Here is a 23,162-nt window from a genome sequence, read left to right as displayed (position 1 = left end):
TAGAAGCTCATTAGTGTTGTTTTTCTCCCTTGCTTTTCCAACCATCTCACTTACAGAAAACAGACTGGTGTTGTTAATGGACTCTCCAGGTGACATGTTTTAGAGAGATGTTCGTAAGTGATAAGACAGACTCTCAGGCCTCTTTCTTTTCTATGAAGAAGGAAAACTCTGCCAGACTGCTTCTGGCACAACCCCATTCATTTTTCCTGCAATGACAATTGACAGAGAATGAGAGCACTCTCTGGGACACGGAGGGTTCAGTTTCCTTTGGCAGTGGGTTTGACTGGAAGCAAACCTAAATTATTTCACCTCTAAGGAACAAATAAGGAATATTTTTCTGGAATGTAAAAAAATGCACATTAACCAAAATCAACCTTCACAAGAATCCTAAAGCATAAGATTGTTTAGCCAAAAAAACCCAAACAAACTCAAAACAAAACCAACAAAATAGACCCAAAACAACCACAATGCTACTAATTCACGTATAAAAATTGGTCAACAGCACCTTAAGATCTAGTAGGTGAGGTGAGAAGGATGGCACAGGGGAAGGGTATCACATAGCATTCAGTAATGCCACCTGACAAATTTACAATAGATATTCCTAAAGGGGAGAAAAGTATATGACCATCATGGCTACCTTAAAATCCATAGTCTGTTTCTGTTCTTGTGAAACAAAAATTCATTACAACAATTATTACTTTTCTATAATTTATTTCAGTTAGGCGAGATACTTCACATCGCTCTATTCATCTGTGTGTGCCCTCCACAGTCCTACCATTTGAACTAGTTAGTATGCCTTTTCTGGGGCAAAAATCCACATTGTTTTTCCACATATACAAATAGCAAACATTGGTTTAACTAAAGCTTTTTGACAATTTATTAACATTATTAGGCTTGAGAAACAAAGTGAAGTTTTATTCAAAATGTAAACATTAAGATAATTTTAAAATGTTAGTGCTCACCAACAGGAAGAACAGTCCTTTTTCGGCTTTTTTTCTTCCATATATTTATTTATAAATAATGCACTGAAAAAATGTCTCTGTCATTTGAGTCACCTGAAGAATTTCTTATAATATTCTTGCACCATTATAAATAAAAGATGGAGATAGCCTCACATTCCAAGTTTTCACCCATTAACATACCATATATGCCACTCAGAATGTTATCTGTGAATGATCCAACAATAAGCCTGCTCTCAACTAGCTCATCATTATTATGATGAAACATCACAGACAGTAATTTCTGAAAATTTTAAGGGGGTGGAAGGGAAAAAACCCACCACATAGAAATCTTGCACAAAATGCATGCTTGTATATAAATACCCAAAGTTGCTGTAGGAACAAGCAGCAAAATATAGCAAGGACAAATGCAAAGTTTATTCCACGTATGCTACAATTAATCAACATGTTAGGGAAGTATCAAAATTTGTACTATTAACATATGGCAACAGTTTATTGTTACAATACATTGCAATAGTCTCACTGAAAAAGGCTTTTAAGCTGCAGACAGTGCAATTGCATTAAATCTTAATTCTTCTGGGTCACGTTCCATGAATTTCTTGCAAACTTCTATTGCATCCTAGGGAAAAAAGTACAAACAGAAAAAATACAAAATGAAAACCAATATAAATCATATTAATTTAAAAAAAAACCCACCAAAACTGAAATATGAAGATATGCTTTATACAAACTATGCTCAAAATGGACTTTTCCATGAAGGTTTACTAAACAGTGTCACAAATCTATATAAACTGTATTTCTGAGGTGAGTTACCACTATTCAAGATTATTTTCAGTGCTCATATGGACAGCCTAAACAAGCAATAGTTTTATGCAGAACCTTAGAAACAATTTTTGTGACTGAATATTACTTTGTGCAACAGATGTGTTGCTTGCCTTTCTAAATGCATCTCTGAAGTTTGCCTTGACTAGTACTCTGCATTCAGAAATTTTCCTTTGTTTCAAGATGAATCTAAGCTGTATGGGGTAATTGAAAGATCTTAAGTAATTCCTTCATCTAGCTTTAGGGTGCAATCTGGAGAACACATGTTATCAGTAAACCAGAAAAAAGCTACATATGAAATAAGGAAAGCTTTATCCAACTCCTCCCCCTGTCCAAACACAAATTGTATGCAAACTTTACAGAAATTAGTCTATGCGACTAAACTATAAAATTGTTTTGGTTTTTGTTTGTTTTTAGTTTTTCTGGGTTTTTGTAATGCTAATCTAGTCTGGATACCATAATAGTCAGATCTATGCATTGCCTTCTCTCAACTTCAACTTCGTATCATGCTGTGGGGATGACAGTTATCCTCCCAACTTTCCAATTAATTTCTCAGCTGAACAGCTCCTGACAAAAAGAAGCACTCAAAAGAAGCTGTGAAACTAGAGAATGATTATTAGCATGACTCAGAAAGAAAATCAACTTCTGTCTAGTATGACACCTATCAAACTATAACTAAACCAAAGGAAAGAGAATGAAAAATTTTAAGTTTTCAATCTGATAACTTTGTCTCGTGTACTTGAAAGGAGCAGGGGTATATGCAAATCTCAGCACAGAAGACAAGTCAGTCTGAATTTCTGTTATAATCAACCTTTCTGACATTTCTTATGTTATGATACTCTGTCATCCAGAGTTACAACGTAAGTGTTCCAAAATATCTGGTTTTAGAACTGAGTAAAACTAATTTTGTCTTACCATCCCACTCACTCTATTTCTCATCCAACCATAAATACAGCAAGACTTGTATAAGTATTCTCATATATATGTATTCTATAAATTTTGTGGAAATATAGCAGGAATTTTGTATAACCCCATTTAAGAAGGTTCTCTATTCCTACCTCTAAAAAGGAATCGTCACTGGTTTCCCCATGGTTTATTGGAAATGGCTTGCGCCCATCTGTTGAAAGACAAAGCAGGATTGAACAGCACATTTATAAGATTATAAAAGCTTCATTTTTCCAGTTAAAACTATTTGAACACATTTTTTGTACTTCACTTTCAAAAATGCTATCTTATTTTTCATAAAGGAATCACACATGCAGCTAGCTTTTCCCTCGACTCTCCTCCACTGCTGACTGCTTCAACCAGTATCATTATGTACAGTCTGTTACATTAAAAAATAATCCAAACTATGAAATATTTTTTAATATTTTATTTGAAAACTTCAAGGCTGTAAGTTGCTATTGTTTTACTGCTGGTATAATACTTCAGTTTTTCCAGTAGAGTAGAAAAATTTCAACTACGCTTGATGGATTTACTCAGACAGACAGCTGTACATCTGTGGTCTTTGACAGCTGTGATCAGGGACTCTGTGACCGAACCGAGTAACAAACCTACCAGTTTGAAGAGTCTGGCATATCTGAAATGTTTCTCTCATTTAAAATAAATTAGCAAATAAACCTAGTAGCTCTAAGTATTATGTACTTTCATAGCTTTTAAAAAGGGTTGCTATAGTTATTTTTTTTCTCCCATTTGCAATATAATAATGCTATCATTATCATAATTTGAAAAATAATTTCATTCATAGAAATATGTTTAAGGTTACTTTCAAAGAGTTAACAGTATGAAAACATATGTCAGGGTATCCTCAGTATTTGCTAGACCAAAATGCCTTTTGGCTCTGTCCTCCCTGTAAAAGACCTTTCCCTCTCCAAAGATGCCTTCAAAGTTGACAATACTTCCAAACTCCAAACTTTTGGATTTGCATGAGCAAGAGATTGTTCACTATTGTAACAACGATGACTGAAGATACAACAATGCAAAACCCTCAGAAAATGCCAGGGAAACAGAAATGAATGCTCTGAACTGCTGCAAGTTAAGTTTGATTCGATTCTTGGGGTTTTTTACATACATCATAGCAGAACAGCATTTTAATTTCATGTGACTATAAGTAACGTGTTTTCTATGGCAAAAACATCACAAGCATTTAGCATCCATGTGCTTCCTTAGCATTTTCTGCCTTCCAAAGCCCACATGCTGCCCACGGTGACTGAAGCCAGTGAATCAATTGAAAAACCTTCTCTCATTTTCCTACTTTTAAGTTTGTTTTTTTTGCTTCCTTCCGCTGGTACAGAAAGAAGTTATTTTAAGAACAAAAAAATAGTACTACTGGCATTCCACTGTACAGCAGAGCTAAATGCCTCTTCTTTTTCTATTTTTTTTTAATTTTAAGAAAAAAATTCAAATGGATTTTATCTTGCATCATACCTACAGAAAAAGCTAAACATGGTCATCATAGTATGTAGTTTGCATTTTAAGCAGAGTAAATTAATAGGCAATGAAAACATATTATGGAAATAGCACATCACTGAAAGAAGAGCAAGCCATTCACCATGCCTTGAAATTTAGTCATAAAACATTTATATTGTATCCTACAGTACTTACCTTTTTGATCTAGTTCACTGACAGACACACAGGATCATAAAATACAGAAATGTGTGCCTATTGTTCATAACTAATCCCTGATAATATCCCTTAGATGAACTTAATATTAACATAAGGACTTCTGATATACCACTTATGCCCCAGCCTGTGATTAGTTAAGGGCATTGCTTAATTACATGTTGATTTTCAAACGATGAAAATGTTATAACCATAAAATACTGCAAAAATCATGATAGAAAAGACCAGTGACTTGCAGTTTTTAAATGCTGATCTACTTGCTGGTTTTCTGAAGAGCCTGCAGCAAAACTGAGTTGCCCAGCAACATATTTAAGATTGGAGTCATTAGAGAATATCAGAGCAGAACTGAAGTGCTACACAATCTGAAGGGGGGAAAAAAGCTGTAATTCAGCAAATAAACACTACTGTTCTACAGTGAATGGACTAATGACCACAAAAAAGTAGAGGGAAACAAATGACCAGCCTATTACAAATGAGTTGCAGAATATTAATATCTGTTGGTACCCTGACTACACACTTTCAGTTTAAACAGTATCATGCTACTTAATAGTACAGCTAACATTTCTAAAGCAGCACACAGTTAATTTAATACAAGCAATGCAGGAACATAAATATAACTAGTTTCCTCTGAAATTTTGAGTGTTCATCAATTTTTTCTTGCTTCCTGTCCTTATAAATTATAACAGAAGTTTTGAGGCAGTCTAGTATTCTGTACCATTTTATCTTAATAGGAGAGAGTTAAGGGAAAGAGAACCAAAAAGAAAAAAAATAAGGGGAAGAAGGCTACAATTGTTTAACAGAAACCCCCAGATCCTAAGATGCAGCTGAAAAGAACCTCAGCCCTATATAACATCAAGAAATCTCTCCTGAACTTTGACAGTTAACAGAATCACTATTTGCATTTGTTTCAAACAAATGGAGAGAGCAGATAAAAAGGTGTTCTTACCCAATTCATAGAGATGACCACCTACATTAACTAAAGCAATAAAGTGAAGATCTACTTTTTCATCTATACTTGGTGCCTGCAAGACAAAACAAGAAAAAAAGAAATTCTGTTCACTAAAACTCGTATCACAATATGGTTAATGAGCACATATCATCATAATGTGCAAAACACTTGGACGAGAGAAATCACAAGTGAGTCTGGATCTATACAGAATGGCAGAAGTCAGTGCAGATCATTTTGGAATATGAAGAAGCTGCCTGCAATGCACAGACCAGTAAGAATACATGCAGTAAAGTATCTGGAACTATTTCCGATTATAGCTCTACACAAAAGCTGTATTTTTCATTACTGAATTAAAAGTAGAATCAGGTCAAATACATTAACATCAAAAATAGATATTCATATAAATAGCAACTCCTTCACTAACCCATCTCCCACAATAAATTGATGCATGGCTCAACTCTGAAACCTGTAATATTTTAGAACTGAAAATATTCACTTGGTCAAAATATTTTTTTCCTCATAAGCCAAGCACAGTTGATTTAACCTGTTCCCTCTTCACAGGCAATCAAAAGAAACAGCTAACACATCCTAAATGGGGGAGGAAAGAAAACAACCAGAGGTGCCTAGACTGAATTTTCAAAAAGGCATCATAGTAACTATACCCAGAGAGGACTGAAGTGCATAACATAAGCACGAAGGGGCATAACATAAAAAATGGTTACAGTTGGTAAAGATCTATCTAACCCAGTACTGCACTGCCAACCACAGCAAGCAAAAGTTTTTTCAGAAGAACATTGGGCATGCACAGCATAGTGCTCCACCAACACACATTCCCAGCATCCACTGAGCAGTGGTTTTTGAACTTCTGAGCCAAAAGAAGCATCACCACTGTTGTGTTCAATAGCAATTGATGGTGTTAATTCCTCATCATTCTGTCCAGTCTGCATCTGAACTTCAATCCACAATTTTAAGTGATACTGTTTTGAGCGAATGGGAAAAAGCACCTCAGTTTTTCTTCATTATCAAGAATCTGACTTGTAAGAAAATACATTTCATGCCATTTTCTTTCATCTTGTAATTACTGCTAAAGATCCTTAAAAGATCCCAAAAGCGTAAAAATTTGCCGGAAACATATTAGAGTGTAAAATGTGTTGTAGAATCTTACAGTTGCATCATCTTTTCAAGACTGGCTTAAAGGTTCCTTTTTCCTGAGGTCATAAGAAAAGACTTAAAAAGATGCTATAAACTGAAGAAATTTAGCAACCAAAACAATAAAGCAAAGGACAAGAAGTCACCATAAGTCCTTTAATACATCAAGAAGGGCAAGGAACACAACATTAAGGAGGAACCGCCATCAGCTTACAGAATTTCTACGTAGCAAGCTCTAAATGAGAGAAAAATAAAAATAAACCAAAAACCCACACAATCTCCCCTCACTCTCATTTGAGAGTTACCTCCGTGACCAGCTGAAGTGTCAAAGGCCCAAATACCCTGTTTCATCACTGCTTCCAGAAAGAACATTCCAGCCACTGAAGATGAGGCAGCTATCAAAGGAACAAGAGGACCTTCCCACCAGAACTCCAAGCAGTCTAAGTGAAATGGCTTCTGATAATTTTGTTTTACAAAGGCCAGGGCTTAGGAAAAACAAGAACTTGGATACTCCAGTTGCAAACTTCAAAGGACCACAGGATTTCTAACTTTCTGAAAACCACACAAGACAGTAGCTAACAACCAATGGAATCTTGTTACTCCCACTGATCAACCAACTTTTTAAAGACATCTAAACTGTGGTGCTACAAAAATGTGCAGGCAGGCAAAGCTGAGCATCCTTGTAAAATCCCACATTGTCATCTAATTCCCTTTGTAGGCATATAAATTCACAGATGTTCACTTATCCATTAAACCTACCAACTCAGAAATCTAGGCTTAAGGAATTTCAGGGTTAGGGGAAGACTACACCAGTTAGTCTAACTTTAGGAAGGAAATGGCTTAGCATTTAAAAGCTGAACATACTCTACCTGGGCTCAAAGTGACATGAAGTAGAAGAATACAAAGTATCACTATTTCAAAGGACTTTGACATGTTAGGATTTGATTTTGATCACATTTAGGCCAAAATATAGTTGCCCCTTTGACCATTTTGAGGGTAGGTTCTCTGTCAAATTCTAATAAACACCCTTTCTATAGAGAGACACAATTGGCATGCTTGGAATGTTGAGCCTGTATACAAAAAGAAGACAGACAGGGAAGCCATCAAAAAAAGCATGATTAACTTTTCATAGAGTTTAGAGACAGAATCCTATAGAATCCTGCTGAGTTTTTGTATATGACTAATCTAAATAACATGCTTTCATTTTGCGACTGACACAACCCATGAGAAATGTTGTGTTTTTACATTTTTAATTCCCCAGCCTCAGAGAGAGAATGAAAGTACCATGCCATTATTAAAGTTTCCACCATATATTCTAATGTAGGCATTCTCCTTCCCTTGTGATTTGATTTCATCTAGTCTAGATAGTAGTAAAGTAGATCTTTTACATTTCTTGAAAAATTAGGATTTCAGTACTTTTGACAGAGAATTATTTGCATAATCATAAGCATAGGGGGCCTGAACAGTCATGATGACCTAAAACTTTATATTATAAAAATCTGTTGCTTATAACTTAGGCAAACAAGTAACTGGATTAAACTTTCCTAATGTGATGAATCTGATTCAAAATCTCCCCACCTATCCCCTCCTTAGAGATAAAAACCTAAACATATGTGTGCATGTGTACACAAACACGCACACCCTCCACATGAAAAGAAGCCTAGTCAGGCCAATTTTTACTTCACTGGGAAGCTCTGGAAATCCTAACACTTGAATCAGAAGATTTTAAATTTCAAAGGAACGGAAAAAAGAGGGAATGTCAGCTCCAGGGAGATGTCTTTTATGGTCTCCTTGAAAAGCTACGCCTTTGGCCAAGTTTTCAAGTTTCTAATAAAAACTGTCTGTGTGAGTGCTTAAGAGAACAAGAGAACATATCTTTAAGAAGTCTGCCTGCACGTTCATCACTAGATAGTATTTTTTAGAACAGTTACAGAGGATTTTCTCTTGACTGTTCTTCTTGTCAAAGACCTCAGTAACACAAACATCAGTCAACTGTTGCAATGACCTGTTCCTCTAGATTTTTTCAGTTAGAAGTCCACTTAGTATGCAAAAGGAGACAGCAGATTTAAAGGACCGCATGTATGTATAAACCACAAGGAAAAAGAAAAACACAGGAGTCTAAATAAGATGTGCCTAATCAGGATTTGGAATTAACCTGTGGGATTCAAGACTCATTTTTCAAGTCTTCTGAAGTGCCGTAGCACACAGTCAAGAAAATTCATATTTTTTTTCCCATCCAGAAAAGACAGAAAGAGGACAAATACCAGCATCTTGGACACCTTACAGAAACTTATGTTATGGTTGCAACCTTGGTATAAGAAATAAGTTTTGGTAGTATGGGTTAGTAGACATCACTTTTCCAATTTACTTCTTCAAAAGAAAATCCATCCTGAAAAATAAAGACCAGAAGCCTTGAAAGTGATTTAAAGAAGAAAAACAGAAGAAAGTTTAGCACTCAAAGTGATGGTTTTGAGAACATCATCTCAACTGTAATTTTTATTCAAGTAACTGAGGTAATGCTCTATGAAAATATTAGAGCATATCTTCATGAATACCCAGCCTCACATACAAAAGTGACAGCCAAGGCTGTCATGCCCTCTAATTTTGTATACCACATTAAAAGCACTTAAATGACCAAGTCCCAGTTTTTCAGAGGATTTAACTGCCTTCTCTGCTAACCTATACATTCAAATTGAATAATAAACAATTGCTGACTACTGTGAGAAGTCAATTTTAATTGACTTGTCTCAGGTCAATACTCGTTAGTTGATGGTATTGAAACAGAACATCTACATTCCTTCCTCTATTTTTCACTAGCCATTTCAAATTGGTAATTACAATGGTACTTTCCAAACTTTTTACTATATAAACAATAATCCTTCCTACTCCTTCTTGTACTGAGAAATTCCTTTAATTTTACCTTTCACTACTGCGTGAAACTCTCCTCATGAACTAAAACATTCTTTCCAGTTGTTGTACTAAACTTCAGAAACTCAATGGTACACCCCATATCACTGTTTGCTTAATCGTATCAACCTGTCCAATCAAGTATAATTCTTCAAACTTATCTTGCTAATGCACTTAGACCATTATCCCAATCTAAAAGAAAATATTCAATTTTCATACATTTGAAATCCTTTGTTCTTCAAATGTTGCTAAGTTAAAACAAAACTGTTCATAAAATTTGATGTGTGACCAGTTTCTTTTCCCTAAAGCTGCATTTCTGGGACAAACTCACAATTGGAAAAAAAAATTGTCTTCCTCTCAGGGATCTACTGAACAAGCCTCACCACATCCTGCTTAAAATTTATGAAAGACCACATTATAAAAGCAGATTCAATGTTACATGACAGATTTCAGGAACTTCTTCCAACTAAATCTTGTACTTTTACTATTTCCTTACACTTGCTTTGGAGAGAAAGGCACAAAGCAAGAAGCCTCACAAACCAGTTTAGTAGAATGCTTTGCAACACAAGTAGTGACTGGGAAAGGAAAAAACCACCACTTGTGTTACGTCAAGAAAATGGCATCAGAAATGTGTTGGGTTCTGGAAGAAGAGCACTAAAGACTGATACGGAAAAGACAATTTTGCAGAACCTTGAGGAATAAAAATTTCAGATACATCCAACTGAAAAATCATGACAAAAGTAATTGCAGTCTAAGAGAAGGAAAACCTTGGGAGTTTAAATATACAAATTCACTCACAATGAGTTACAAGAAGCAAAAAAAAAAGTATCAAAAAATGAAGTTTGGTTTAGATTCAATAAATTCTGAAGTAAAGGGGAAAAAGTGATGCAATTGCTATTGGGTAGATTAGGTGCCTGTATTTTCCATTTTGCAGCATGGAACATGCTTGGGCAAATATACCGTGTAAGACTGTGAAAGGCATTTGAATCTTGGTTGAAGTACTGCAATTAAAACAAAAACCACTGGAATGATGATCACAAGTTTTAGCAAGATTATTTCTGGCTCATTCTTACGAAACAGTGACACCTCTATTCATGCTCAATATATTGCAGTGAGTTTATGGTTTTGAAATGCTCTGGAGTTTCACAGTTGAACATGCACAGCTCAAAGTATCCCTTGCCCAGAATAATGAATAAGAATTTCAGTGAGAAAGGTGCTGAGGGACTGTCTTGAGTGCTGGCACAAAAATGGAAAAGAAGTTCCTTTGCCAAGCATTGCCTTAGTATTTTTCTGGTCTGCTGCCATGGTAGGCGAGCTGTCTCGAGCTTATTACCTCTATGTCATCAACCACAGCTAGTATACGCAAGTGTCAGGTGAGGTACAATTCCAAGCTACTGGACTAGTAGCATCTGATTTTGAATGGGAGGACATCAAGCAAGAAGGTGAAATTCATAGATAGGTTCTATCAAGGATCAGAGTATCTGGATACAGAATACTTATACAAACACATTTTAGATCCATAAGCAAGAGGAAGTATGCTGCTCTAAATAGGTATTTCCTGTTTTTTTCTTTAAAGAACAGAAACTTCAGTCTGATTTAGAAAGTAAATGTGAAAAAACAAAGAGCATGTTTTCAAATTAGAAAAGTGTAGAAAAGATTCACAGAATGAGGAAATTAGCTTGAATATAAAAGGCAGCAAAATGAAAGGCAAGCAAAGATACTAAAAGAACAGATAAGCTGGAAGAACAAGAGGAAATGACAGGGATTGAGGAAAAGTCAGCGTTACTAATGAAGCAGGTTGTTACATGAGCTTAAAAATTTGCCACTTCTGCAATTTATCAGATTTATATAGAACATTTTAGGACAGTATTTTTGATTTTTTTTCCTCCTATTGTATGTTCTTAATTCATCTGGAGACCTACTCTAAAAAAGCATATTGGGTCTGGCTGAGATGGAGTTAATTTTCCCCACAGCAGCCCTCACAGTGCTGTGCTCTGCATTGGTAGCTGGAAAGGTGTTGGTAAACACACCTGTGCTTTGGCTACTGCTGAGCAGTGCTGGCACAGTGTCAACACTGTCTCTGTAATCCCCCATCAGTAGTAGTCTGGGGGTGGTCAAGATCTTGGGAGGGGACATAGCCAGGACAGCTGACCCAAACTGACTAAAGGTATATTCCCTGCTATCTGACATCTGCTCAGCAATAACAGCTAACAGAAAGGAGGAGGAAAAGGGGGGCAGGCATTCATTTCTACGATATTTGTCTTCCTGACCAACTACTATGCATACTGAAGCCCTGCTTCCCAGGAAGTGGCTGGACATTGCCTACTGATGGGAAGTAGAGAATAAACCTTTTGTTTTCCTTTGCTATCATGTGAAGCTTTTGCTTTATTAAACTCACTTTATCTTGACATGAATTTTTTTCCATCTTATTTTCTCTCCACCCTGGCCTGCTGAGAAGGGGAGTGATAAAGCAGCCTGGTGGGCATCTGTATCCAAGGTCAACCACCACTGAAGTCAAGGAAAGTTTTAAAGTAGGGAAAGTGCTTTTATTTAAAGAGCATAAAGAGAGTCTCCCAGCATTAAGACTTTTGCTCTAAATTTTGAAACAATCTACTGCCTATCTGTGAATGTTTTAGTAGTAGAAATGTATTTAGAACTACGAGAAAGTTCAACTCTATTTTAAACACAATATACAGCATGCTTTCCCCTCTCCCCCTTGAAGAGCACAGACTTCTCAATAAAAGCAATATTAGAATGCCCATATATTTCTCATAGGTTGGTCTAATACAACACTGAGACCAATTCGGCCTCTTTGTACATCTAGCAGAATGATCAGAGCTGTACTAATAATATTTGTTGATAGGACAATAAATACTACCTTGTCATTCAAATTTTATCAAGCAACCTGAGGCAGCTTTATTGCCAAAAATGCTGTCTGGTTTCTTGTATATTAAACTAATTTACATCTAAGTTGTGTGTTCTTAAATTTTCTTGGAAAGGCATGTTATACAAAAGTGTAAAGATGAGAGCAATGCAGTTACCAACAGATACTAAACTATATAGTATTCAGTGATAAATCTTTACATATAGGACTTACAATTTTAATCTGTCAGATGAAGACAGGGTCTCAGGGGATTTAAGGAGTAATATTTTAAAACTTTTTAATGGAAAGCTTCTGTTTTGCCTAATACAAATGTATTGAAGGCTATTTACTTTATAATTTTTTAAAAACATTTTTAAAGCAAATGCTCACTGCCAATGGATGAGGAGTTGAATTAGACATTTTCTGAAGTAATTAAAACTCTCTACTTGTTCTCTGCTATAATCACTACAGGTTATGCTGTGATGTCCATCTTTAGATAAGTCATCATTTATTTATTGTTGAAGTAAACTCATGGTCAATTAATGCTTTCGTTCTAGGCAGGCACACTCAAGCTCAAGTCTTTCTCAAGAAGTCTTTTGTTAACAACAAGCTTATAAAAGTCAAATTCATACAAGAATCCAGTTTCAAATTACAGAAATATGTCATAGAATTTTCCACGCTTTGCTAAACAACAAAATCCCCAGGTAAAATGTCAGATGTTTGGCAATGTCAATGAAATAAATATTAAATGGGGGAGGAAGAAGCATGAGTTGGGGAGAACTTAACTCTGTGCTTAACTCCACGCCTCCTGAAATCTCAAGGTATTTAACTAGCTCCAAATGATAACATCAAGAATGTTCCATACTTCTGAATATTACAAGAGAGCTTAATAGTTCATAATAGTAATTATCCTTTGCATGAAGAGAAAGGAGTCTGGGAAGAGGTCTCATCCTAAGATACTTATCAGGATAAAAATATAAAATCTATAAAGAAATGGAAGCATTTGACACTAATTTTTAATAGCAGTAAAACATTAAGGATTTCCACATGTGGAATGAATGAAAAAGAAAACGGACCACCGTCAGAAATAGTTATTTCACCTCAGTAAAAGATCCATATACCTCAATGAAGAATTTCTAGTAACACAGGTGAAATGTGGTCACTATCAAAGAATGATAAAAACAAAATCAAGTCCCAATTTTGTATTTAAGACCACTCACTTCTATGTATCAAGACTTTTTTTATACATGTGTGCACTGAAAGTGTGATCACTCCTTAAAAGCAGGATGGAATACAACAGAATGACTCTTTCAGTTTGGTGTTTCTGTTGGTGGTCATAGGACAGTTTAGAAATATTGGTTATTCTGTGCATGTAATTTTTTTTCCAGATTTTCAAGATACATTTGTGGTCTGTGAGTGAAGAAGAAAAAAAGTATAAGCATTTGATGACAAGCTTTTCTGATTAGAATGTCTTCATCTTAAACCAGAATGTATGCGTACAAACTGGATAAAGAAACAGATGTCAACTGAGAAAGTAACCAGCCCCTTGGGATTACAGTAAACATTTTATCTTTACTGAAATATCCAGGGACCATTAAGCAAGACTTAATGAAAGAAAAGGAGACTAGGTTTAGCATAAGAGAACTTTAACCAGGTCTCAAACACAGAAGAAATAATATCACGTGACAAAGAATTAGAAGCCCCTTAGCACATCCAAATGAAAGGCCATGAAGATGAGGTGAAAAGAAGAGGCTGGATGTGGAGCCTATGGCAAAAAAAAAAAAAAGCCACTTTATGAAAGGCAGACTTCCTCTATGCTTTGAAAATGATTTGGCATGTGTATTGAATCAAAAATACCTGGACAGCAAAGCATGAAATGATGTACTTTTGCTGTCCGACATGGGGGGAAGGGGGAAAAAAAAACCCAGGAAGAAAGAAATCCTAAGAATGGTTGAGAAAAGGCCCCAACAAAAAATGATGCCTTGAAGACCGAAGTTACATGGCAGAAGGCCAGTCGTGTCAAAGTAAGAAAAGACTGAAGATGGACTACACTTACAACAGAATGAAGCCCAACAGATGGAAGGCGTATCAAGGGCCGCCAACGACGAAGACGGATTGACGGACTGGTAGCCTTTGCAGGACCTACATGATTACGTTTGGCCCAGGAGAGGGATGCAGAGTGACACAATGGAGAAGCCTTCGTTCTGCTGTGGCTAACCTGAGGCTGCGATGAGGATGGTGGTGAAGACAGCGAGGACGATGACGACTACATAAACATTAAAAAAGAACATACTTAGCCCACTTAAACTTGAAGCAACATCCCTAAAAAGGCAACTGCAAAAATGTCCACTATTTAGTATACTGTCCTTTAACTGCTCAAATCACACAGATAATAATCAAGAGTGTGTTGAATTTGAATGAGAAGACAAAGGCACACTGAGAATAAGCAAAGACATCGTCCAAATATCAAGTTTATAATCAGATAAGCTAGAGGTTATTCACACCCAGGGAACTTTATAATATGAATACAAGTTAACTGACTCATTCAAGAGACAGACTGTTGGAAAGTGAGGAGGGAAGGGATTTAAGTATCATCTCATGGAAGGAATAGTTGAAAACAGAGAATGAAACAGTTTTGTCTACAGCTACAAAAGCTGTGAGCAACAGTTCTTTGGTAATTTGGGAAAACTAGGTTGTGCTACTCTGGGATTTAAAATGAATCAAATTACTATTGTAACAGAGCCCAGAGTTTCTTTACTGTTCCATGTCTAACATAAAAGGAAAGCAAAGGAGAAGGGAAGCTTACCGTGGTGAGGTATGCAACTTCCTAAGTTTTTCACCTATTCTTCTAAAATAGCAGGCCAGTGGCAGTATTGCCATTAACACTCAGGATCCCTTTAGTATCCGTGGAAGCAGTAGGACTATGTTAAACCATTCAAATTGTTACTATTAGAAGAAAGACCACAGAAGTATTAAAAATGACTCTCAGCTCCAACTGACAAAGTTATAGTAAATATATTAAGATCAGAAAGGACCATTGTGATGATTTAGTTTTGATCTTCTGTCCCACACAGGCCACAGGACCAAACAAGTTCAAGTTTTGTTTGAATCAGACATACAAAACAAAAACAAACATTCAAGCTTAACAATTTTATTACTACTGAAAAAAAAACAGAATAAAATATTCCATCAATCCTGTCTATAGCTAGAGACAGTAAATAACATATTTACTAAATACATTTGTGCTAAATACAAAGGCAACTTTTCTAGTCCTTCTTAATGATCACATGAACATGGAAAAATGGATTACATTAGTTCATCTGGCCACGATGTCAAACAAGGAGCTCACCTTTAGCATATCATGATCCACCATTACTTTCCCAATGTCATCTTTAGATGACCCCCTCACCTTCTGTCAAGAAATAAAGTTTATCTTTTGTATTAATTACACAGCTTTTATTTGGCTTCAGAATATTACTCCATTCTTTGAAGCTAATCTAAAGGGCAATCCAGATTGTCCTGTGTTGATGTCTGGTGCTTTATTATATTTTGATCTTTTTACACTGCCTGTAGGTTTTTGGGTGTATTTTAATCATAGAATCATAAGATGGTTTGGGTTGGAGAGGACCTTAAAGATCATCTAGTTCCAATCCCCTGCCATGGGCAGGGACACCTTTCACCAGACCAGGTTGCTCATCCAACCTGGCCTTGAACACTTCCAGGGATCAGTCATCCACAACTTCTCTGGGCAACCTATTCCAGTGCCTCATCACCCTCACAGTAAAGAACTGCTTCCTAATATCTAACCTAAACCTACTCTCTTTCAGCTTGAAGCCATTTCCCCTTGTCCTGTCACTACATCTCTTGTAAATAGTCTCTCTCCAGCTTTCTTGTAGGCTCCCTTCAGGTACTTGGAAGGCTGCAATTAGGTCAGCCCGTTATTGTCTTCCACATTGTTTAACAGTATAGATGTACAGTACAGATCTTAGAACCAATCCCTGCAGAGACCCGCTAGCAAACATACTCAGTGATACCTGACTTATCTGCACTGAGACCTGCCAGCTGCTTGCAAATCCATTAAAGTTATGCAGGCAGCATAGAAACTGCAGTTCCTTAAGGTATACCCCAAATTATGCATTCAATGGAATGACTGTAGTAGGGGCTGTGAAAACAAATCATTACATAGCTTCAACAAAAAAGAAAATATGTTCACTCGTTAATCAATGCATAAGTGCCAGTCAAAACTATTTACTTTCTTTGTATAATTTATTATTTTTGAAGCAACTGATCTTAGGGTTTTGGTTTTTTTTCTTTATCCTATCAAGAATGGGACAATGAATTGGTTCTTTCTGCTCCCACATTGCTGACCTTAAAGAATGAAGACAAGGTTAGGAATTCTTCATGAAGAGCAAGTATCAAGTACAGTAGAAACTGTGGAGCTCCAAGATAAACATGGAGTGTTACCAAGTCTCATAACCTGTCCAGAGAACATAGTTTTCCCCAGGTTTGTCACAGTTTGGGTTTTTTGAATTTTAAGCATCCTGATCCACCCCTACATATCAGCAGCTCCTCATAAAAGAAGACAAAACCAGAAAACTTCCAAGCCAAAAATGCAACTACATGAATCAAGAGGAATTTAGCAATGACAATACTTTTATACTTCTTCTACAAGAGAAACTTACAAGAGTTTAATGGCTATTACAATTTATCTCTACTACTGATTTTTTTTTCCATGTTCTTCACTTGAAGAACTGATCTGAGACATTTTACATTTAGATTACATATCAGATGGCTTTAAAAACAATTTATTCTCAGCATGCTTAAGGAAATTCCAAAAGATGACTGATAAAACACTGCTTCTAGAAGTCCTCACAGCCCTCAGACCTCCCTATGGAGGGAGGAACCTGCAAGATTAGAACCTGCTGTGGGGCAGAAATTTAAGAGCTTTGCTGACTAGACAGTTCATGATAAAAGGCAAGACACCACAGTATATTGTACAATTTTGTAAGCTGCTGCCAGCTTACAAACAGACAAGATTGGTAAATCTTCCAAGAATCTGCAATACAGTACCTGTTTACTGAGAAAGAGTTAAAATGAAACCAAAAAACCTTGCTAAGAGCATGAACTTACTCTGGCTTTGATACATTCCATTGAGTGGAAGCTGTTAAACTGTATACTTTTGCTCCAAAAAAATTTCTTTTAGCACTCCTGTGTAATTACTATAAAACCATTTAGAAGACTTTGAACGATACCAAATTTAAGATTTGTTTAACAGTACAGAGATGACCAGAATATTGAAAGATTTTTTCATAAACCGTTTTTTACTTTTGTTACCACTTCTACCACAATTCTACAATTTTACCATTCTTATTGATAGCACTAATTTATTTTCTGGACAATATTGCTAAAATAACGTGAATATATTAAAAATGCCCCTTGCTGGAATGTAACGAGACCAGAAAAGACTGTAGGTTTTCAAAACTGAATTTATAGCATAGAATGAAGTTTAGGGCAATTGATATTTTAATATTTCTAGTATTTCTCCCAATTTTAAATTCCATTCATTGAATCTTTTTGTCCTTTACTTCCTGTACTAGTGAGTCCTCTAGTGAGATCAACTAAAAAAAAGAGAAATTTCCTCTCCATTTAAAATATACTTTTGCATTTCTAAGAGTCAAATTTTCAGAAACGGTGTATAGGAATTCTGGAAAAGCAAAGTTAATACTGGATTATGGCTAGTTAACAAGGCTGCAATAGCATTGCTTTAATAATAAGCACAAATTAAGCTATGTGAACTGAAGTTGTTTTCAACTGAATATTAAAAAAAAAATTAAATTAGAATTACATGTCAATATTACTATGAAATTAATGTTAAATATACATCTTTAAATAAAGGATACATTTACAATTTAAAATATGAAAGACAAATCATAACTCGAGACTCTATTCAAACAAGACTTATTAACAGCTAGAAACTGCAGAGAAGAGAGAATTAGTTTAACTTCACAAGACGAAAAGATCACAGGAACATATTCCTGTGCTGAAAATTATAATAGGCCAGATATCTGAAGTGGTAAAACAAAAGCCCTGAAACAGAATTGAATGTTACTGTCATATAAACCAGTAAGTACATTAAGTTTATTGTTTGTAATGCAAACAACACATTCTAAAGAAGTTAAAAGCTTCATGGAGTAGGTTCAAAAAAATGTTCATGCAATTACCATCTGCCCCAATCCAAAACTCGTTCCTATATATAACCAGTTATTAAAACCTAGAGCCACTTAAATCTAAGATCTAAAAGGAATCACGTATAAAGTTTGTCAGGCACTAAGAGCTGTGCTTTTGCACATACCTAAAAGTGCAGAAGTTTGACAGTGCCGAGAAGCTCACGACTTGGCCCATGCCCAAACCTGTCAGGTTTTAGAAACAGGGATCTGTGTGCTCATCTTGCTTGGGGAACCCAATCCAGCAAAGTATCTCAGTTCAATGCACTGAAGATCTGACAAGACAATGCAGCATCTGGTATTGCATGACCATTTCTTTCTAAGAAGAAATATATATTACTGACTAACTTGCTAGTGGCTACAAAAATTCATCTATCTGGAAGCTCAAGTTCAGGGTATCCTCTCAGGGGGAACTTTAATCCCATGCCACCTTCCTCTTAGGAAGCTTCCCTGCCTATCAGCTGACAAACTATGCTGGACTGGGGCTTTCTTCTTTCCTCTGTTTTGAGGTTGTGTCACTGTGTAGAAAGAAATGCCAGTTGCACTGGGACAGAGATCAAATTAGCTTTAACCGCATACCAGCATCACTGGAAACTTGGGAAACAAAAGGAAATACAACACTTTCAGTCCTGGTCATTGTTTCATAGGTACAGCCCTGGGAGCAGAGGCCCTGACACATGTTCTGCATCTGCTCTGTTGCATTGTTCCATAAGAGCGCGGTAACTCCTCCCAACAAACTGTTATACAGTTCCCATACACTAAACCCTGGAGCAGAGATGGTGGAAGGTTGAATCAACAACAAAAAGTGCAACTTTTCCAGTCAAATGGGCAATATAATGGTTACTACAGCTTTAAGATTATATTCAGAGGGGGTGTACTTAATATCTACAATTTTTCCCCATCACCTTTTGAAGATTTTTTTGCTTTGCTTAAATAATTGCTCGTTATTGAGTGAAACACAATGTTTTAAAGGGTCTGTATTAGAGTTCAAACTAAATGTTTTTCTTCCTTAGGAGTGATTATCCTTAGTGGGTTTTTTAATATACAAATTAAAATCTATGTATCACTTCTCAAGTATTTTAAATCTTTTAACAGCATTTCAAGCTTGTTGTGGTGGTGGTGGTGAAATCTTGAGAGACATTAAGTTTCTTCAAGTTTTTATAACAAGATAAGCAGCTAGACAGAGGAGCCTGACAAAGGAAGAATTCTACAGGGGCAGAAGATGCTTCATGAGCTCATCTCCAACAATACACCACAGAAGTCACATGAACTGGAGGCATTATGAGTATTTCAATTGCAAGAAAAACCTTGTTCCTAACTAGGACTTCCTTACATGCAACAAAAGCCTGTACAGCATGCAAATTCTTAGAGAGTTAGAGTCATAAACTCCAGTCCTCACAGACTTACTTATTTTGTGAACACTACAGTTATCAGCATCAATATGTATTTAAGCAGAGACTATAATTTTTAAACCAAATTGAGCTACATGTGTTAGGTGATCAACATCCGCACCAGTAAGTATAATTAATCTTTCTGCAGCTGGTAAAAATAAAAATATTTACAGTATTCTCCATGTCAGTTCAATCCATGATTAAGAATGGACAATATCCCAAGAGTATTACTTTGCTAGACATATGAGTAAAGACAAGAAAAATGGTGAGAACAGAGCACCCCAAAAAAATCTTTCCAAAATTAGTGATAATTTATCTCTCCCTGAAGACCTAAATTTAAGTTCTATGGCCTATGTTAGGCAAAAGTCAAGCTAGATTATCACAATGGTGACTTCTGTGATCAAAAATTAGTGGAATTACAAAAAAAGAGAATTTCAAATTAGGAATTCTGCAAAAGTTAAATTAATTAGATTTTTTTTCAAATAGCTTTTCCCCACAGGATTTTTTGCCTTTAATAAATTGAACAGCATTTTTGCACATCAAATACTAAATTTTTGGAGTGCTTCCTTGAGCAAAGTTAGTTGATGCAATATCTATTCTCTGTCTAACTTCAGCCATATTGGTAAAATGTTGCAAATCTTAGGAAACGTAAATTCTTCTAATTTTATCCCCCCAAATTAGTTGTTGGATAAATTAAAAAAAAGAGAGCCAAACCCGTTTCTCTTTTGGCTGAGGGAAAGAGGCTGAGTGTGAGCTCAACCATCACTGGCTGTCACTCATGGCTATAACCTGCTGCTTGCTGTCTCACAGATAATGCAAGAACAGCACAGGAAGCATTATGGATTGGAGAGATGCAAAAAAAAGAAAAACAAAACTAAACTTATGGCAATTGATTGGTAGAGATGTTGGATGCAAAACTGTAGAAACATTTTGGTACTTTCACTTCTTGCTTATTTCTTATAAACTTGTTATTTAAATTCATGGGTTGCTTTATGGGTGCGAATATCCTCTATAGTTTGGTTTCATCCTAGAAATCAGAATTCCTTCATATAGATGTAACAGTTAAGTGTAAGATCCAGAATAACAACTCAGAGCAATACTATATTAATACCTTACTAGTTATTTGCTCAGTATAGAAATCAGATTAATGCATGTCTCAAACACTGACACGTTAGATAACATGGCAATGCAATGAGTCACAGACTAATCAAGTACAATTTCCAAAACACTTCACACGATTCTAGAAAGCTTATTTTTACACTTCTACTGTGTAGACTGCAAAAGAGAAAAAGCCACAGCTAACATTTTAAGGCAACTTTAGCCTAAATGGCTAAATTTGCCTAAAACATTTAGGCAAATGTTAGCCACAGCTAACATTTTTTACCGCCTTTACAAGAAAGATTACATGCTTGTTCTGTAATGCTAAGCTAAACAAAAATCATATAAGAAACAGTTATATAATTAATTTTATATTCTCCCAAGATGCAAATGTTTCTTTTCAATACTATGGATTATTTAGAAGAAACATCGAGGAATACGGGTGATTTAAGACAAAAAGCCCACTACATAATCCTGCTCTCTTGGTAGGAGCAAAAGGGAAGCTCTTTATGTTTCTTCTCTAACAATAAATTTATATGCCCCAGGGAACCAGAGATCTTTGAAAGTTCAAGTTTTATAGCAGTTGGGCACAGAGTGCATTGACTCTACTTAGTTCTTGCCAATGTTAACGACTGTTACTGTGATCAAAGTCTAACTTAGTGCATTCCAAGCAATATTACAGTTCTCAAGGCACACTAAACAAATTTACAGACTATAGTTTGCAGTTATGTTTTGACTTAAGGAAGAAATCAAGCTATGGTAGCATTTTTAGTAGCTGCCAACTTCAATCCATGTTAAAAATATTCCTGATCATACTTGTGAACACAAAGTATATAAGTAAACATACTGATGTGTGCAAGTATTTCAGTACTTCTAATTTGTGACTTTTGACTCTCTGTCAAAACTAGTTTTGATTTTCAAAAGCTGATTTTTCTACCATCAATATTTTTTATAAAGGTCTAATGAGGTGCAAGAATGTTGTTTCCATTTGAAGTAGCAGCTCACATGCAGTATCTCAGTCCATTCATTTCTGAGCCTCATTTAGCTCAACATATAGCTCCAGTAGCCAAAGCTTTCAGTTGGTAAACAGATGTACAAAATGTACTAAAATAACAAAAGCAAAACTCCCAAACAGGAGGATTTACAGAACCAAAGCCAGTATTTTCTGTGCCCTCCTTAATAGTTGATATATTTTATATTGCAGTTCTGTTTTCTTCTCTCTTCCATAGCAACTAATGACTGAAACACTGTAGGTTAAACTTCATTTAGCTGGACACTTTTAACAGCCTCTGAGGAAGAGGAGAGAAAATACACAAATATAAGAGCTCCTAATTTTCTCCTAAAAATCAAAAGCTCTTGTTACTCCCTAACAAATATCCAGTACAGCTATTTCAAGTGGCCATGCCGCTTGTGTTCATTTACTTGACTGAAACATTATTTTGAGCCATGCTGTAACAACACTAAAACAAGTAAACTTCCCAAAGACCACAAATCACATTCTGCTAAGCAGTAAGGCATAACCTTTGCTAAAACTCCCCTGTCCAAAAAAACTTTAACCTTAAACAAAAAAGTGGTCCCATATGCTGCAAGTACCGCACAACATAATAAAAAGTTCACTCCGTCATTTAAACTTTACACCAAAAAGTGATATGGAAAGCCATTTGTCAGCAGTTAGTGATACTCCAATGTTGCACAAACAGCCTGCCAGTTACTTAACACCACAACTACTTGAGTATTTGCTGTCCACAGAAGCAAAAGCTGATGTAAGTCTAGCCTGTCAAAACTTTCTCCTCTCCTCCCAGGAGTGTGCCTGTAACATCTCTGTGCCAGCACTAGCTCCAACAAGGCTACAAGGATGAACTGCTTCAGGAAACTGTTTGGGAAGCTCATGGAATAAAGAAGATACTGTAGGTAATCTGACAATCCAGAATGATTTCAACAGGCATTTCAACAGATACACGCAGCTAGCTAAAACTTCAGATACTATTACCAAAATAGCACTTGAACAAGAGTTAAACACGTCAAAGCCTTTAGAAATGCAGACATTGAATACAAATTATTCTCCAGATCTAATTCCTTGACTAAAAGCCAATTTATCTTTTAAATTAAAAGAACTTTATGTGGCATAGCTTGCCATTTTCCTTACTGTAGGATTAAGCTGTAATGAAGCACAGCTGC

The 23,162-nt window shown here is 35.9% G+C and overlaps 1 protein-coding gene across 2 annotated transcripts in view; it reads right to left on the bottom strand.

The window, feature by feature from the left end:
- Positions 1 to 694: 694 nt before the first annotated feature.
- UCHL3 (ubiquitin C-terminal hydrolase L3) overlaps positions 695 to 23,162 on the bottom strand; it is a 41,321-nt gene continuing 18,853 nt past the window's right edge. For both annotated transcript variants that reach the window (XM_027674553.1, XM_027674554.1), the window contains 3 exons: positions 5,350 to 5,425; positions 2,840 to 2,898; positions 695 to 1,578 (listed from right to left, as the gene is read on the bottom strand). In XM_027674553.1, coding sequence (XP_027530354.1) covers positions 1,495 to 1,578; positions 2,840 to 2,898; positions 5,350 to 5,425 — 219 coding nt within the window. In that variant the 3' untranslated portion in view covers positions 695 to 1,494. The remainder of the gene's footprint in view (positions 1,579 to 2,839; positions 2,899 to 5,349; positions 5,426 to 23,162) is intronic.

The sequence above is a fragment of the Neopelma chrysocephalum genome, unplaced genomic scaffold (assembly GCF_003984885.1).
Source record: "Neopelma chrysocephalum unplaced genomic scaffold, ASM398488v2 Primary Assembly neopelma1_25, whole genome shotgun sequence".
In the NCBI taxonomy this organism is placed as follows: Eukaryota; Metazoa; Chordata; class Aves; order Passeriformes; family Pipridae; genus Neopelma; species Neopelma chrysocephalum.
The sequence above is the reverse complement of the archived record's forward strand: the minus strand, read 5'-3'. Positions and strand labels throughout refer to the sequence as shown.